This window comes from Trachypithecus francoisi, unplaced genomic scaffold, assembly GCF_009764315.1.
Source record: "Trachypithecus francoisi isolate TF-2019V2 unplaced genomic scaffold, Tfra_2.0 Lachesis_group2, whole genome shotgun sequence".
NCBI lineage: Eukaryota > Metazoa > Chordata > Mammalia > Primates > Cercopithecidae > Trachypithecus > Trachypithecus francoisi.
This window is the reverse complement of record NW_022681465.1, coordinates 93,065,847-93,082,265: the sequence shown is the minus strand read 5'-3', so window position 1 is coordinate 93,082,265 and position 16,419 is coordinate 93,065,847. Positions and strand designations below refer to the sequence as shown.

Genomic DNA, 16,419 nt, shown 5'->3' with positions numbered 1-16,419 from the left:
TCATACAAGATCTATCAACCAAACCTCTCGCGAACCAACATCATCAGTTTCTTTTTGCCTTTGTAGATTTGTTTCAGGTTGTCAATAAACTGTGTAAACTGAATGTGTCCATCATGCGCCATTAAGAAGGTCTCTCGGGCTTTGCTGAGGAACTCTATAAACTCACTATAGTGCCGAGGACTGATGTGTGTCAGCCGTGAGTGCGTTGTGTTGATGTAGGCCCCAATCGTGGCATCCAAGAGTTGCCTCAAGGGGGCTTTGTCCAGTGACATGAGCTTACCAGAGTTCCTCCTCCCATGTAGTCCCACCATGCCAGGAGTGGTCAGAGTGCATCTGCGCAAAATGTCTGACAGTACCGTTGCACACTTGACACTCTTGACCACCAGAGGTATTATAGCTGCAAGCTCATTTTTACCAAGGGAGTGGCTAAGCGCACAGGCCCACAAAACGTCATTAATGGCAGGGTGTGTGTCCTGATTGTAGCTCAGGTTGAGATGGGTCATGGCCAGGGTGGCCAGCTTGTAGGCCCTCATGGGGTACCCGCGGTGCTCCATGTACCGTGCTATTGTAAAGAGCTGTGTATAGCTCATGCCGGTCGTAGCAGCGTCGAGAACAATTTGGTATGCCGTCTCGAAAGCTATGTGATCCTTTTCACAAAGGGTTAGCGCAGAGAGGGCACAGTTCTGTGGATCCTTCATGGCACACTGCAGTGCAAGTGTCCGGGCACTGCTGGCCAGCTTTTCCTGCTGGTGGCAGTCCAGGTGGAGGCGGACGATGGTGCTGTTGGACATCACGGTAGTTGCAACTATACTTGTGGCCTCGGTGGGAGTAAAGAGTGTAAACCAGGTCTGCATGATGCTGTCCAGGGCATAAACCCCTGCAAGGAACACAAACAGGCTCTATTACTGACAAGGAGGCTGGCCAGAGGTTCTGCCTTATTTTGACTTTTACAACCAGTGTTTACATTGTTAGCCATCACAGGACATGAGCTAGACTAGAAAACCCTGTAAGGTAATATGCCTGGGAGAAACCTTTAAAAATAAGGTCATTATGAATTGTTATTCAGTGAAATGCTGAAAGGAACATGAACTTGCTATAATAAAGAACCAATCCTCTTGGTAGCTGGTATTTGTACTGTGCTGCTTGCCATTTCAGACAATGGCTTTTTGCTAATGAGTTCTAGTTCACTGGGGCTTCCTGTCAGAATCTGAGGTCAAAAATTGCAACCCTCACCAAAACAGGGACTTTACATGGCTTGTGTGCTTGTGTGTAAGGTAAAAGTACACATAATACAAAATTTTAAAACACACAAAGAAGCTGGAAAATGTGGCCCATAATCAAGAGAATAAAGTCAATAGAAGCAGACCTACAGATGAATTAAATGTTGTAAATAGCTGACTATGTCTTTAAAATAATCACTTTACATTCACAGACCCAATATGCCTCACTTGTAGGAAAATCCTAAAAGTGAATGATTTGAAGAGAAGGTACTAGGTCTCAGAGAGAAATCAGGTTGGTATCTCAGGGCAGGGGTAGAGAAGTTATGTGGCAGTTCTTAAATTAGTATTATCTTTGTATTGCTTCACTAAAGCATGACTTTAATAATGTAAAGATAATCTTTGTATTGAGACCAATGTCCCTTTTCCAAAATAAGAAACCATTATACATTAGTGAAAGAAAAATAGTAATTTTATAGTATATGCTGTGTCATATCTAAACACTTGGATGGTAGTGTTTTCTCAGCATGAAGTATGTATCCCTTTCTGATGCAAATAAGAAAAAAGAACGTTTAACCAATATTTATTTTAAATCGTAACCGTTGGGCGAGGTGGCTCACGCCTGTAATCCCAGCACTTTGGGAGGCTGAGGTGGGTGGATCACGAAGTCAGGAGATCAAGACCATCCTGGCTAACATGGTGAAACCCCATCTCTACTAAAAGTACAAAAAATTATCCGGGCGTGGTGTCAGGCGTCTGTAGGAGGCTGAGGCAGGAGAATGTCATGAACCCAGGAGATGGAGCTTGCAGTGAGCCGAGATTGTGCTGCTGCACTTCAGCCTGGGCAACAGAGCGAGATTCCGTCTCAAAAATAAAGAAATAAATAAATAGCAACCATTTGTTTCTGTTGGCATTCTTGCTGGGAATGTACAGTTTTCTTCTGAACTGATCTACTGCTGTAGCGGGGAAATAGTTAGCTGAAGGGCCTCACAAAATGGCAGCTTATGGACAGCCAGGGAATCTTCTTATGGCTAGCTACAATTGCTCACACATCTGGAAGATCACCTAAACCACACCCTGTGGGCATCATTTCTCTGCTGGATACCATGATATATGCCTTGAGATGATAAAGAAGAAAAACAGTGCAACTAGGTAACTTTATATATATTAACTGAATAAAAACAAAACAGTTTACTCACTGACTTATACCATTTTAAGTAAGAGGCTGGAGCTTCACAAATGTGATCAATTCAAAGTTGAATAATACAAATATGTATAACTGAAGGTTAGGGGTAGGGGGTCGGGGAAAAGGGAGCCCTTGTAGACGGCTAGAGGAGCCTTGGAGAAGTCAAAGTAAAAGAGTGAATATGTTCACGTGTCTGTAACTGACAAGTTAAATCCTACCATGAGGCCCCTGGGAAAGCTTCTGTTCCAGAGTTTACCTACCGACTTCAGTAGCACATGTTACCAGCCACCTCACCATCTCCCGCCGTCGCCAATTTAAGGTTGACAGTGTCATTCGCATAACCTATAAAAGCAGGATAACAAAATGTTTTGCAAAATTATCCTCAGTCAATGAAAAAAAAGGGGGATAAACTATAAGGTATATAAGGCATACCTACTGTCTACCACCAGGAAGATGAAAGCACAATTTAGAGCAAAGCTCTAAATATGAATTTGGATTTGTCCATGGCTACCCCAGGTGGCCTTGCCGCAGCCACATTCTCCTCCTGGCAAGAGGCCCACATTCTCCTCCTGGTGGGCCCACTGACCAGATGTGGTATCTGAACCAGTTACTCTATCCCTCATCTGCAAAATCAGAGGGCTGGACTGGAGCATTAAACATAGCCGATGCCCTTTTTCCCTCCCCATAGTTAACATTCCATAGTTCAATTTCTGAGGCTCCTGTGAATTCATTCTAACCAGGAACTCTCAGTGGGGAAAGAGGTATTTTAAAATAATCATTTTAGTTATTCCTTCAATCTCTGGTTGCTCTTTTCTGGTGACCATGAAGGTAACTCCAGGTTTATGGGGGAAAGAATCATCCTTGATATCATTAGTGATCTGATTTTGTCTTTCACTTTCTAATAAGAAGTCCTTAAATACACATATCCACCTCTTTGTACTTCCTCCATTCTTTAAGATTCAAAATATCCAGGGATGGCCGGTGTGGTGGCTCACGCTTATAATCCCAGCAATTTGGGAGGCCAAGGCGGGCGGATCACAAGGTCAGGAGTTCGAGACCAGCCTGGCCAATATGGTGAAACCCCGTCTCTACTAAAAATGCAAAAATTAGCTAGGTGTGGTGGTGCATGCCTGTAGCCCCAGCTACTCAGGAGGCTGAGGTAGAAGAATTGCTTGAACCCAGGAGGCAGAAGTTGCAGTGAGCTGAGATTGCACCCCTACACTCCAGCCTGGTGACAGAGTGAGACTCCATCAAAAAAAAAAAAAAAAAAAAAAAAAAAAAAACCCACACACGCACACAAATATCCAGGGACATCATATCCCCAAAGGCCCTCTTGGATTCCTTCCTAGGTTCCAGAAATACTCACAAAGAGCCTGTGAGATTCCTTCTTAGGTTCTAGAAAGCATGAGGCAAGGAATAAGCTCTCATGCATATCCTATTTACCAAGAATTCCAAATAACGAGAAAGCTCATGCTAATGGTTCTTTCTGTATCACATCTTTAAGATGAGGCAAATGGTGACAAAAATTAGCCAAATAACAAGAATTAAAAAACAAAAAACAAAAAAAAAACAAAAAAAACCCTGCTGAACCATCACTGTATAGCTTAAAAGTAATCTTCTATACCTTTTGCTTGTACAGTACTCTATGTTACAGTGGTAGGTACATTTTCCTATGATCCCATTATTTAAACATTATTAGTAAGGGAGAATCCACAACTAAAAAACCAGATTAATTATCCAATCAGGGGATTATATTCCCCAAACTTTAGGTAACTGAGGTATAACAATTTTGTTCACTGCTTTTTAATGGGAAGAAAGCAAATGTTAATAGAGATTCCATGAGAAAAATAGAAACAAATTTTTTAGTTCCTGGTTTATACAGTGATCTGTTCAGAAACTATAAGGAAGCAAACATCTATCTGCTTGACTAACTCAAAACGTTCTTGGTATTCTGTTCTGCTGAAATCTAAAACTGGACTCTGGCCCGATCACTCCTCCTTTACCTATTTTTCTCAGAGTTATTAAAAGGAGCTAGAACTGCCCACCTATTATGAAAATGCAAACATCAATAAAAATTTTTACTTTCTCTAAAAATTTGTCCCTAACAACTGAATCTTCATTATACATACTAGCTTTATTTAAGTCTCTTGTTAGCAATAATTCTCCTTTCATTCAAAGGAGAAACCGTGTCGTTAAGGCTGCAATTCAGAAAATGATTTTCTTAATTGAAAGATACAACTTAGGCTTCTAAATGTACAGTCCCTGTACCTTACATAGCAGTCTGGTTCAGCTGGGAGTGACCACGTCTCTGAAATACAGTTCTCTCCTGAAGTCTAACAGATTTGTACTCCAAAGACTCATTTACCTGCACTCAAAAATCCAATCAAACAAAAACAACCCTAAGTGGTGCCTTTATTTAGCAGTCTTTGATGTCCCAGGAAAGACTACCAGTCATGTACCTGCAGGCCCAGCTCCAGAGACACTTTCAAAAGAGTGATGTCTGGCAAACTGTCCATGAGAGTTGCTATTTTAAATGCATCTTGGGCAAGCTTGAAGATGTGTGATGAGGAGTGAATGTTTTTCTGGATGGATTCTAATACTGTTTCCAGCCTCCGAACATCGCCTGCAATGAACAAGGGAAAACCAAACCAAACCAAATCAAAGCAAAGCAAGACAAACAAACAACAAACAAAAACCATACAACCATACACACACACAAAGGGGAAAAAAAGAAACAAAACAAAACATAAAGCACAAGTTATTTACCTAACATGTTCCCAGATGGCACACAACTAGGGCTCCCATAATTACTGCAATGTCTGTGAATCTCGGCTTCACAGAAAAAGACACACCGAGACACGCCCTCAATGACTCAAAGCACAGATGAACCAGAACCAACGTGAGACAGCAAACAGCTCTCCTAGTTCCTTCTCATGCATTTTTGGTGAATATTTCAGGACGAAAAAAATGTAACCCAACTTTTAAATCTGCTTCTGAATTTCAACCATTTATATTTTCTTGGCATAGTAACTAACCTGAGCTCTGCTGGCAGCAAGTTAATGATGCAGGTAAATGAGGAAAATGCCACCTGTTTTGCCTTAAAAGCTAACATCTAAAGAAAAAGATCCCTTCAACCTATCTGACATTAACACCACTACTAACAGTTTCATAGAAAACAAGACTTAAAAAAAAATAAACAGGCAAACAAATGAAACAATTATGAGGCCTCAGGACAGTACAGTACCTTTGGCTGCAGTTAGCATGGTGGATGCCAGCTCACACTGCTGGGACTCAATGTGGCTTAGAGTGAACCAGCGAGGGTAGCGGTTGGGAACAACTGATGCAATGTGGTGTGGGCGGGTGAGGTCTCCTGATGGAGCAGTAGATTCCAATACTAGTAACCTATAATGAGAAGACAAGGAAGGTGGCCCCTAGTTATTTCTTGTCCATTTCCTTGGCCAGAAAGACTGGTCAGCAGAAGCCAGAGGAGTGGGTAGATGGTCAGGCCTCTAGTTCAGGAAGGGCTGGTACAGCTATACTCTGCTGTGTGGATGCAAAATATCTAGATTTTTTTGACTATTAATTGTTTGCTATTAATAACTGTTCATCACCCAAACCTTGTTAATTGTTCATCACCCAAACCTAAGAGATTTTCTTTCTTCAGCACCATTCGGAAAAGTACAATATTCAAAGAAATTAAGATATGCAAACACTGAAGAACTTTTAAACACAGGTCTTGATGTTTACCTACAAATTCTGAATTGTATGACTCAAAAAATAAATCAACAGAAACTGGTAGTGAAATGGATATTTAAGACTGAGATCACAGTCAGGAAGCAGTGAATACTTAAGATGAGTAAGCTTAACCTATTTAAACATAAAACAAGAAGGGAAGTAAAACGAAAATTGCCTCCTTTCCATCCATTTATACTTTCTGCACAATTAGTTTCTTATGACTCCAGGAATTTGACATTAGACTATGTTCTACCAACCATATTAGAGAAGATAAATGCCACCTAACTGTCTGTCCATTGACAGTTTTGCATAAATTCAGAGTGATTTCTGATTTTTTGTTAAGAATATACTGTCATGATGAAACCCTGTTTCTATAAAAAATAAATTAGTTGGGTATGGTGGCATGCACCTGTAATCCCAGCTACTTGGGAGGCTGAGATGGGAGGATCAACAGCCTGGGAGCCACAATTACACCACTGCACTCTTGCCTGGGCAACAGAAAAATAACCCTGTCTCAAAACAAATAAAAAAATATGCTGATGAAAAAATTTCTAACAACAAAGCACATATTTAGTAATCTCTTCTAAAAGTACCAAAAAGATTAGTAGAGTACCTAAAACTGAAATAATTTATTTACAACCATCAAAATGCTGGCCTTCATTCAAGTACACCAGTGTTAAGAACTATGAAATAAGGTAAGAGCTGGAGACCAAGGAGAGTCAGCTGGGTCTGGGAGTGATGCTGGCCTCAAGGCCCCACCCAAGAGCAATTATTGTCTGGTAAGCCAAATGGCTCATTCTCTTCTCCTTTTATCTAGGAACAAAAAGATGTTAGTGGTAGAGAAGGTGGCAAGGTAGGCAGTTAAGTAGTAAGAATATTGGCAGGGTTGCTATTTAGCTTTTGTTTAAAACTCAGGAATATCCTCGTATTCACAGGCAGGTCTTGCCAGACTTACTGTAGGAGAAACTAATCAACATCCCTGGGAAGATGAGAAAATGAGAGCCGAAGATGACCTTCCTCAGCCTTCCCCTTTCAGAAGGACTAAGAAGCAAGTGAGCTACATCTCTCTTTTCCTTCCTGTTCCCTGGACCACCTTGCAGTACCTGGTGGGGTACATTACCTGCCTTCCATGGCAGACCTTTGGCAGGACAGTAGTGGCAGATAGAAGAGAGAAACTGGAAAAAAATTCCCCTGTACCCTGCTAGTATTCCCCATGAAGAAACTGCCTTGGCAGCAACCAAGGACAAATATAAATGAGTTTGTGAGTGTTAGAAAAGCAAGCCTTTCTGCCTGGCACATACCATTACATAAGCCAGAACCACACAGAAACTTTATGCTATTTTACCCTTAAACTTTGCCAGGGGTAGTAGCAACAGCATCTGGTGGCATCATAACATTAACATCTTCCCTTTAAAACAAGATCAGAATTCCTAAGATTTGAGTAAGTATAGAGCTGAGCATATGTCTTCATAAGACAGCTTCCATTTCAGCTTCCAAAAATGAAAATAGGAACTCACTTATTATAAAATCGTGCTCTAAAACATAAACCAAGTGGTATAATGTAATTTGGTGGGGGACTTTTGTTGATGTTTGTTATTGACTTATTTTTTGGTATTTTAAAAATAGAAAAAAGAATACTTAGGAAGATACTCTAGCAAGTTAGTAAGATTCCATATTGCCAAGGAAAGCATGTGAAATTATAGGATGTCAGCCTTAAAACACACTGACACATAGGTATACACAGAGACACACACATCCTTATCACTGCATAAAAAAAGAGGCATCCTGATAGATATAAGCTACACTCAATACTTTCAGAACAGAGTGACTTTGGGGACACTGGTAATTTATAGGTAAGGGTTTGTTTTAGAATCTACTTCACTGATTACAGACATAGAATCTTTGATGAAAAGCTTCTTGAGATCAAACTATTAATCAGCACACACAAGCTTTTAGGTCTATAACATGGCTTGTCCTTAGGTGATTATAAGGATGTCTAATCTGTACTTTCCATTAGAAGCATAGGAGTGTTTTATAAATTTTTTAAAGGAAAAAGAAAATGCTGATGTTTTAAGAAAGATGGATGTTCCTTTTAGGTCCTTAAAATTTAAAGGTCATATGTAAGATTAAAATATAATCTTGAACTCATTAAAATATTCACCTTGAACAAATGTGATAAAAATAATTATTAGATGAAATAACTTTTAAAAGAATGCAGAAATAAAAAGGTGGGTAGTAGAGAACAACATATTCCAATTGTTATTGCTGAAAAGGAGGGACAGATGAGGAGATGGAAGCAGTCAGAAGGGAGGCAGGCAGAGCCTGGAGGACACCAAATAGTGACTCCTTCACTGCTAAATGTACGTCCCACCTTCTCTCAGTCCCCTGTGATTACAGACGTGCCTTGGTAATACAGGGAGTTGCTTTCCTGCACTACTGATGGAATGTGGAATTATGGCAGGTGTGAAGATCTCCTTCAATTATATTCAATCAAGTATATTTATTATTTACGACTGTTTCAAAAATCAATTTTTTTCAAAACAATTAATTATTTATGAAGGTTTCAACTGTTGCTGTTTTGTGATTAAACTTGGCCTGAATTGTGCTTCAAGAAAAAGTAGGAAAAAGCCACGGTGTCCTTGAGTCTGATAGCAGCAAGGATAATTCTTCCCTTACTTTAAACAGAAGCAAAACAAGCCAACAAGCAAATCACCTTGACAACAATCCAGAAAGCATAAATAAATAGTTTCTTTAGCTTCTCTGCTGTCTATAAGAAACATGAAGGAGTAAGTCAGTTAACAGCCATGCTTCCCAGTGGGAATGTGGCCTGCCTCTGCCCAGCTGGGCTGTGAATACGTACCGCATTGCTCTCAGTGCAATTTTGTATGCCAGTTCAGCATCATGAGGTAGGAGAGAGGTGAAGAGATACTTGGCAAATGTGTGCATTGGAACGCTCTCCCGATGGATTATTTCGCCTAAACCACTATATGGTCCAGCTGTGGGAAGAGAGCATATACATTTTACATTCCTAAAAAATGAACTATAACTTCTTGTAAAGCATATCTTTAAAATGTCACGTAAAGTTACAACATATACAAACTAATCTAGTTAAGAATTTCATGTAAATGGCATAGAAAGGAATACAATTCTTAATCAAAAAAAATTCTTCAGGGTATAGTATCCCTTACAGATTTCACCTCTTAAACAAACCCCTAACTGTCCCACAGCTAAATGAAAAACCCAGAACTCAGGGCACAGAGCATTCACAATACAAGTGCCTCAGAGAAAGGAACCCTCTATAGCATAAAACCTCGCTGCATTTGAGCAACATCCTCTCTCAATGTGTGGCATCAGAGCATCGTGATTTGCAAATGCACAGATGACGCCACAGCCTAACTACGGAACCTACCCCTGGACCCAAGAAGGGTTATGGGCACAAATATGCCACGTTTCCAGAAAATGGTGCTCTGTTCAGGGGTGACAGGTGTGGGAAGATTCTGAACCACAACTCTCTAACTATACACATTGTTGCCTCTAATGAGTAGTAACAGGTATTAATTCCTAGAAAGTGATTGTTAATAAAAAGAATAGTTACCCATTTGATACACGCTATAGGCACAAGAAAAAAAATAAAGTAACTGGAAATCTACTACTCTTTAGGCTCCCGAAAGCCAATTTTAAAAGCAAAATTACACTTAGACTGTCAAAGTTCATTTCTTAGTAAATTCTGACAGGCATGGTGGCAGAGCTGACTTCCCCTGTGTGCTCCTTGAATGCTGCTTTGAGAAGGGCAACACAGACTTTTAAAATAAATTCTGAAAGGAAACCACAGTGGTTAGTTCAACCACTTCGAACTAAGGTACTCTGAGGTTTAGTTACTGTAAAGTGTTTAATAAATTAGTTTCCATGTCACCTTTGGGTAACATCTGTTTCATGATTTCTAGAATTATGAACCATGACACCACTGCTCAGAGGACATGCTATATTTGTTTTCCATGAGAAAAATCAGTGCGGTGAAGAGTTTAGAATGCAAGAAATGCACTTCAGAAGAAAAAAATGGTAAAAGCAGTTCCTGAACTCGTGTTTGGTTAAGAGCACATTATATTCCAGATCATTTTAATGGAGGTTATTTTTTAATTCAGTTCAGTTTTTTGTATTTTTGAATTATTCATTATTTAAGTACTTTAAAAATCATACAAATTTTTTCACCTAAACTAACATCTAATCTAAATCTCTAATTTTTCCAAATCCATTAATCTTTAATTTTAAATGTTTTAGTGATTTGATATTCTTCAAAAGTTCATATAGCATCATGATTGCACCTTTTGTACATATAGCAAGGTTACATTATTTAAGTTATTAACTGTTACAGACTAAATATGTATGTCTTCCCAAAATTCACATGTGGAAGCCCCCAGCCCCAATGTAATTGTATCTGGAGTTGGGGCCTGCATTAAAGTAAAATGAGGTCATAAGGGTGGGATCCTGATCCAACAGGATTAGTGTCCTTGTAAGAAGAGACACTGGAGAGCTTGATCTCCCTGTGACGTGAAGACACAGAGAAAAGATAGCTGTCTTCAAGCTAGGAAGAGTGTCCTCATCGGAAGCCAAAGATGAGGCTGGCAGCATGATCTTAAACTTCCCAGCCTTCAGAACTGTGAGAAATACATTTCTGTTATTTAAGCCACACAATCTGTGGTATTTTATTATGGCAGCCCAATCTAAGACACTAACTCTATTTTACTTAAGGACTAATTATAGCAAATCTATAGATTAGCCACAGTCTTCATTTCTCCTCCATTTTCTTTCACTGGTTCCCTTTAAACCACCAAGTTACCTTTTTTTGTACTATTCAGGAGATCCAGGATACATAATTAATTTTTTGCTATGATACCACCCAACAAGTAAAACATTTAGTCAGGTATCCAATAATTATTTATTAATAATTAGTGTAATTCCTGGACTCTAGTGTACTACTGAATAATGACAAGTTGACATTTGGCACCAAGTTTCCCCAGAGGTGCTTGTTCAATATGCTAATTTATCTATCCAATATTGTGGCCAGGAGAGATGAATACTAGTAACAATACTGGGTTACTGCTTCCTCTTTCCAGATATCTGGGCCTGCTAACTAATTTGCCTCTGACATTTGCAAAGAGTATAACTGCACAAAGAACTTGGTGCCCTCGTGTAGTCAATTCAGTCATGGAGTTCTCAATCTTCTAGCATTTATAGTAATGGCCCTGTGGCCTCCCCACCTTGGACTGCCTCCTGTCCTGCACCTATTCACTCTTTGTGGGCCTTGCAGGGCCAGGAAAGGAGAAGAGGCAGAGATGAGTCAACAGTGCTCCTTCTCAGGCACAGTACTCATAAAAATGTTTGACGGGAGGGATGGACTAATCAAGACTAGGGCAAAGTTCAAAAATATTCATGAAAAATGAACATAGAGACACATTTAGGAAGGTAAATATAAACACCATGCACCATCAACTTTGAAAATCACAGATCTTCCTTCTAAACTTCAGTAAAAGGGAAATCAAAAGTCAGTCAGTATAGCCAGTGACAGGCAGCATTTAAAAACTATTTGTGACTAATGACATTGCTTATAGCAAAAGGAATTATATGGAAGAAAACTGAAAGAAAACAGTAATTGAATAATCAGGATCACTCCTGAAATTTGTCAAGATGGGTTCTTTATCTTTACAGGGAAAAAAAACAGGTTCATGAGAGTGCTTCAAAAAATTGCTATTAGGAATTTTTACCAAAATTAGGCACGCTATTAAGAAGGTTTACCTGAAGAGCATTTTCCCTTTAAAATGCATTTCTAAAACATATAAAAGTATAATATGTTTGAAGAAAATGTTTTCTTTTAAGTAGATCTTTTGCTTCGGACAAATAAAAGGGGTGCTGAAAATCTAAATCCTTCCCTATATGTAGTAGTTCTGAACAGAAGATGAATATAACATACTTTATGAGCCTATCAATCACAGAGAATCCCATAATAACACACTAATAACACACGTACTTGAGAAACAGAAGCAATAGTTAGACACTACCTAAATTTGCACAAAAGATTACACTACCACACTAATTACACTTATCTTTTTAGAGGGAAAAAAAATCTGAAAAATAGTGTCAGCCAAAATTTGTTAGGCCCTTTAAAACTTAACCTTATGAGAAGAAGGAAATTAGACCATGCCTCAGAGATTCTATGAAACTTTTTCCTTGATGAATCTGTGCCTAATGAATCCTCTGGAATAACTAGTCGGTGCAGTAGAAATTCACTCCCGCAGCCTTCAGTCCTTTGTTAGCGTGTGCATATGACATATTCAAAACCCAAGTGTCATGTAACTGCCAATAATTTGGAGGAAGGCCAGCCAATTACTGTTTTATTATTTAATTGATCAAGGAAATAGGAACATAGCTGCCAATAATAACACCCTAAATATCAAAATTGCATTTATCTCAGGAACAACACAGTCTAAATGAAATGGGTCCTTTTCAAGGTTTGAGGCATTAAATGTGGCTATTTTGTAATAGGCTATCATATATAATCACCTAAAGCAAATGATAAAAATCTAAACATCCATGCTTTTTTATTCAATGACACTATTTTTTAGACAGCAAACATGTCTTCGACACCCCATGACTATAGCAATCAGGATAACAATCATATTAAATGCATTCAGATAGTACTCTTAACATAAGAAAGATTAGCCCCTAAGTCAACTTGGCTAAATAAGTGGAAAACTTCTGTATCAGACTACCTTCTAATAGGAAGACTGCTTGCTTGCGAAAAATTTTCACCAGTGTGTCATCCAATTCAATTTCCTGAAGCTTAGAAATGAGCTGCTCCTCATTCCGGCAAACTTTCTCTTGTGTGTACAGCCCATCAGGCATGATACGCTGCTGTCCTAGCCCTATCAGGGCTACTTCCACAGCCAGCGTTAAATAGGATTCCCCTTCTTCTAAGAATTTGTGTGCAGGTAGATGCTGGTATTCCAGAGACTTGCACTGTCCCATATTCTCTGCAAAATGCCACAAAAGAAATCAGAGTTCAGAAACTACTTTTGCAGATGATACGGTAAGTACAAATATTTATACTTCCCAGTACTAGCAAATGAATTATTGACTAATGCTGAGAAAGCCAGAAAGCATGTTTTTTAGGCTAAAGTGCAATCTTCCAGTATCTTTTTAAAAATGACCATGAATGATTAAATGTTTATATTTTGGGGGATATAACATTACAAATACTTTTCTGCCTTGAAAATAAATCACCAAAGAAAACTATAAATCTAAGACAATATGAACCAAGAATACTTAAGAGAAAAACAAAATTTAATTACACAATAGTAAAATTACACGATGACTTGCACTCACCACTTTTTAAATCCTGGCATTCAAAAAGTGTCCATAATAAAAACAGTAGGGAACACAACATATGTAACCCAATTTCAAGGTCCTTTTTATTATCCAAGAGTCATCAGTTATCACACAAAAAAATGATTATTTGAACATTCTCTTGTCTCCATTAAAGTGCTTCTATTATAAATTATAACAAACTTCAACCATCAAACTCTTAAGGAAAGTGAATTCAGACTCATGCCTTTCACCCTCCTGACAGTGTTTGGGTTACCCACAGTCCATGAAGGCAACTATCACGGGGGAAATTATGAAGGGGCAAGACCTGAGCTCACCTGGCCATGGAAGCAACAAAGAGACATCCTTACTCCCTGCCTTACCTCCACCCACTGCCCTCGGGCAGTCTTTTGAGGCAAGATGCTTAAGTTTCAATGGGCCAAAGTGAAATCTCAAAACACAGCTTTCAAGGAATGTGTGATATAAAAGTTTTAAATGACATTTAATACTCCCCCTTAAAGTAGACTACAATATTTAAGTGACAAGTCACTTTCAAAGCAAAGACAAATTTGAAAAGCACCTAAACTAGATGTTCTAGTTCTAAATGCTAAGATGTACATCTTTATTTTATACCTTTATGCTAGGAAGTAGTCATAAATGTGAATAAATTCTTAGATGCAGAATCACTGGTGAGAAGAGAATAAATATTTTTCAGATCCTCGACACATGCTGCCAACTATCAACTCTAAAGATTTTCCCAGTTTTGTAGCAGCCTGCAAAAGCAGGAGAGTACCCATTTTCTTGCTCTCTTGCTAACCAAAGGCGCTGTTCACTATATGATTCCATAAAACATAATGTAAAGAAAAACAATGACTACTGCTATTCAGGGTTTAGAAAAAGAAAAGCACACGAGACAAATGTCAATGGCTTTACCTGTAAAATCTGAGAACCCAGAGAGGTTCTCATCATCAATGCGGCAAGCTTCCATAAGGCTACTGAAGAGAGTGCCCACAGGGTCCAGGGGATGTCCAACCCAGCCCTCCAGATTGGTTATCGAGGTTATGCTTTTATGGGGTAGCTCTGTGTAAGAAAAGGGAATTGAGAGATAGGGGAGTAGAAGGGAGATGAAGGGAAAGAAGTGGGGAGAACAGAGGCTTTACCATTTAAAAGCAGCATCCTGATAAATCAGTTCTGAATTCTGTTGGAAATTCCTCTTTAATTAAGACACCAATCAAAGGGTACCATAATCCCCAACTTGTCAACTATTTTGAGTTCTAAACGTTCATCTGTAAGTCATATAAATGGTACTGAATTCCCAGGACAGCTCCCAAACATCTATTTAATTCATATGTCTAGGTTACCGAGTTAACATTATTACTTACACTATTAAATTATGTTGTATAGGGAAAAATGAATTCCAAATTTTCTTCTGAGAAGTTAGGAACAACTCCCCCACTTCCCTAGGAGGGGGCATGAGAGAGGACTAAGAAGTCCCATTGGAATTATCAGTTGGTAACTCTACCACGATATGCAGAAGAGACCTCTCGATATCAGTGTTAACTGGGTCATCTAAATTGAGGACTTGAAGGCAGCTGTAGCTTGGGTTAGACTTGTATTCCCACATGAATATCCTTAAATTACCCCCATCACCCTATGAAAGTCTTCCCTAGTGTGAATCTGTAAGCCATTTAAGAGACAACCTTTGCCATTAAGGGGAATGATAACAGACGATTATATATAATTTGAATGAAATAAATCCTTTTCATTTTCTTCACAGAATATTAACACTTTCAAGTTAAACTGCAGAATGCTGAGAAAAAAAGCTATGTTTAAGATATATTTCATTGCTGTAAATAATGCTATATTTTACATCTAAGTGTTTACTAAAGTAATAAATAATAGTAGCTCCTTCTTTTCTCATTTTTGAGATGGAGTTTCACTCTTGTTGCCCTGTCTAGAGTGCAATGGCGCGATCTCGGCTCACTGCAACCTCTGCCTCTTGGGTTCAAGAGATTTTCCTGCCTCAGCCCCAAGTAGCTGGGATTTACAGGCAAGGGCCATCATGCCTGGCTAATTTTAGCAGCTCCTTCTTAATTTACATACAATATAAAATATACAAGAAAAATATTGCCATATAAATATCTGAAGAGTCATTCCATAAATCCAACATTCCTTCACAAGTCTTCTGGTTTTAAGCAATCAACCACCAGTACATAAAAATGAAAAACAGGCCGGCGTGGTGGCTCACGCCTGTAATCCCAGCACTCTGGGAGGCTGAGGCGGGCGGATCACCTGAGGTCAGGAGTTTGTGACCAGCCTGGCCAAAATGGTGACACTCCATCTCTACTAAAAATATAAAAATTAGCTGGCCGTGGTGGCGGGTGCCTGTAACCCCAGCTACTCAGGAGGCTGAGGCAGGAGAATCGCTTGAACCCAGGAGGCGGAGGCTGCAGTAAGCCATGACTGTGCCACTGCACTCCAGCCTGGGGGACAGGGCGAGACTCCATTTCAAAAAAAAAAAAAAAGAGGAAGAACGGCTTGGCACAATGTATTGAAATTTAAGTTGATTCCTAGATGCCTTGAAAAGGTCCTTCCCTTCAGTTTCTGTCGCTGGCTTTCATAAACATAATTAGTAGGAAAAAAGGAACATGAGCACTACTCCTGGAAACAACCAAATAAATACGTTTGCTTAAATATATATATATATGGATGGGGCTAAGGGAAATGCTGGCTTATATAAACAAATATATTGTCAAGTGATGGAAACTGAGGAAATATGAGGAATCAAAAATAAATCAAATAAATCTTTTTTTTCAGAATCAATACGCTAACATATCATGCCAAATAGTTTTGGAAATGTATAAGATATTCCATTTACTAATCTTGGCCCATAACAAGTAACTGTTACGGTACTTTAGACTT

General features: G+C 39.0%; 1 protein-coding gene across 1 annotated transcript in view; it reads right to left on the bottom strand.

Moving 5' to 3' along the window:
* The window catches only part of ZSWIM6 (zinc finger SWIM-type containing 6), a 240,227-nt gene that overhangs the window by 1,851 nt on the left and 221,957 nt on the right, over window positions 1-16,419 (bottom strand). Inside the window, 7 exon segments of the mRNA XM_033179662.1 lie at window positions 1-877; window positions 2,664-2,745; window positions 4,863-5,026; window positions 5,648-5,805; window positions 8,999-9,134; window positions 12,906-13,166; window positions 14,431-14,577. The exon segment at window positions 1-877 is cut by the window's left edge and continues 1,851 nt beyond it. Coding sequence (XP_033035553.1) covers window positions 15-877; window positions 2,664-2,745; window positions 4,863-5,026; window positions 5,648-5,805; window positions 8,999-9,134; window positions 12,906-13,166; window positions 14,431-14,577 — 1,811 coding nt within the window. The 3' untranslated portion in view covers window positions 1-14.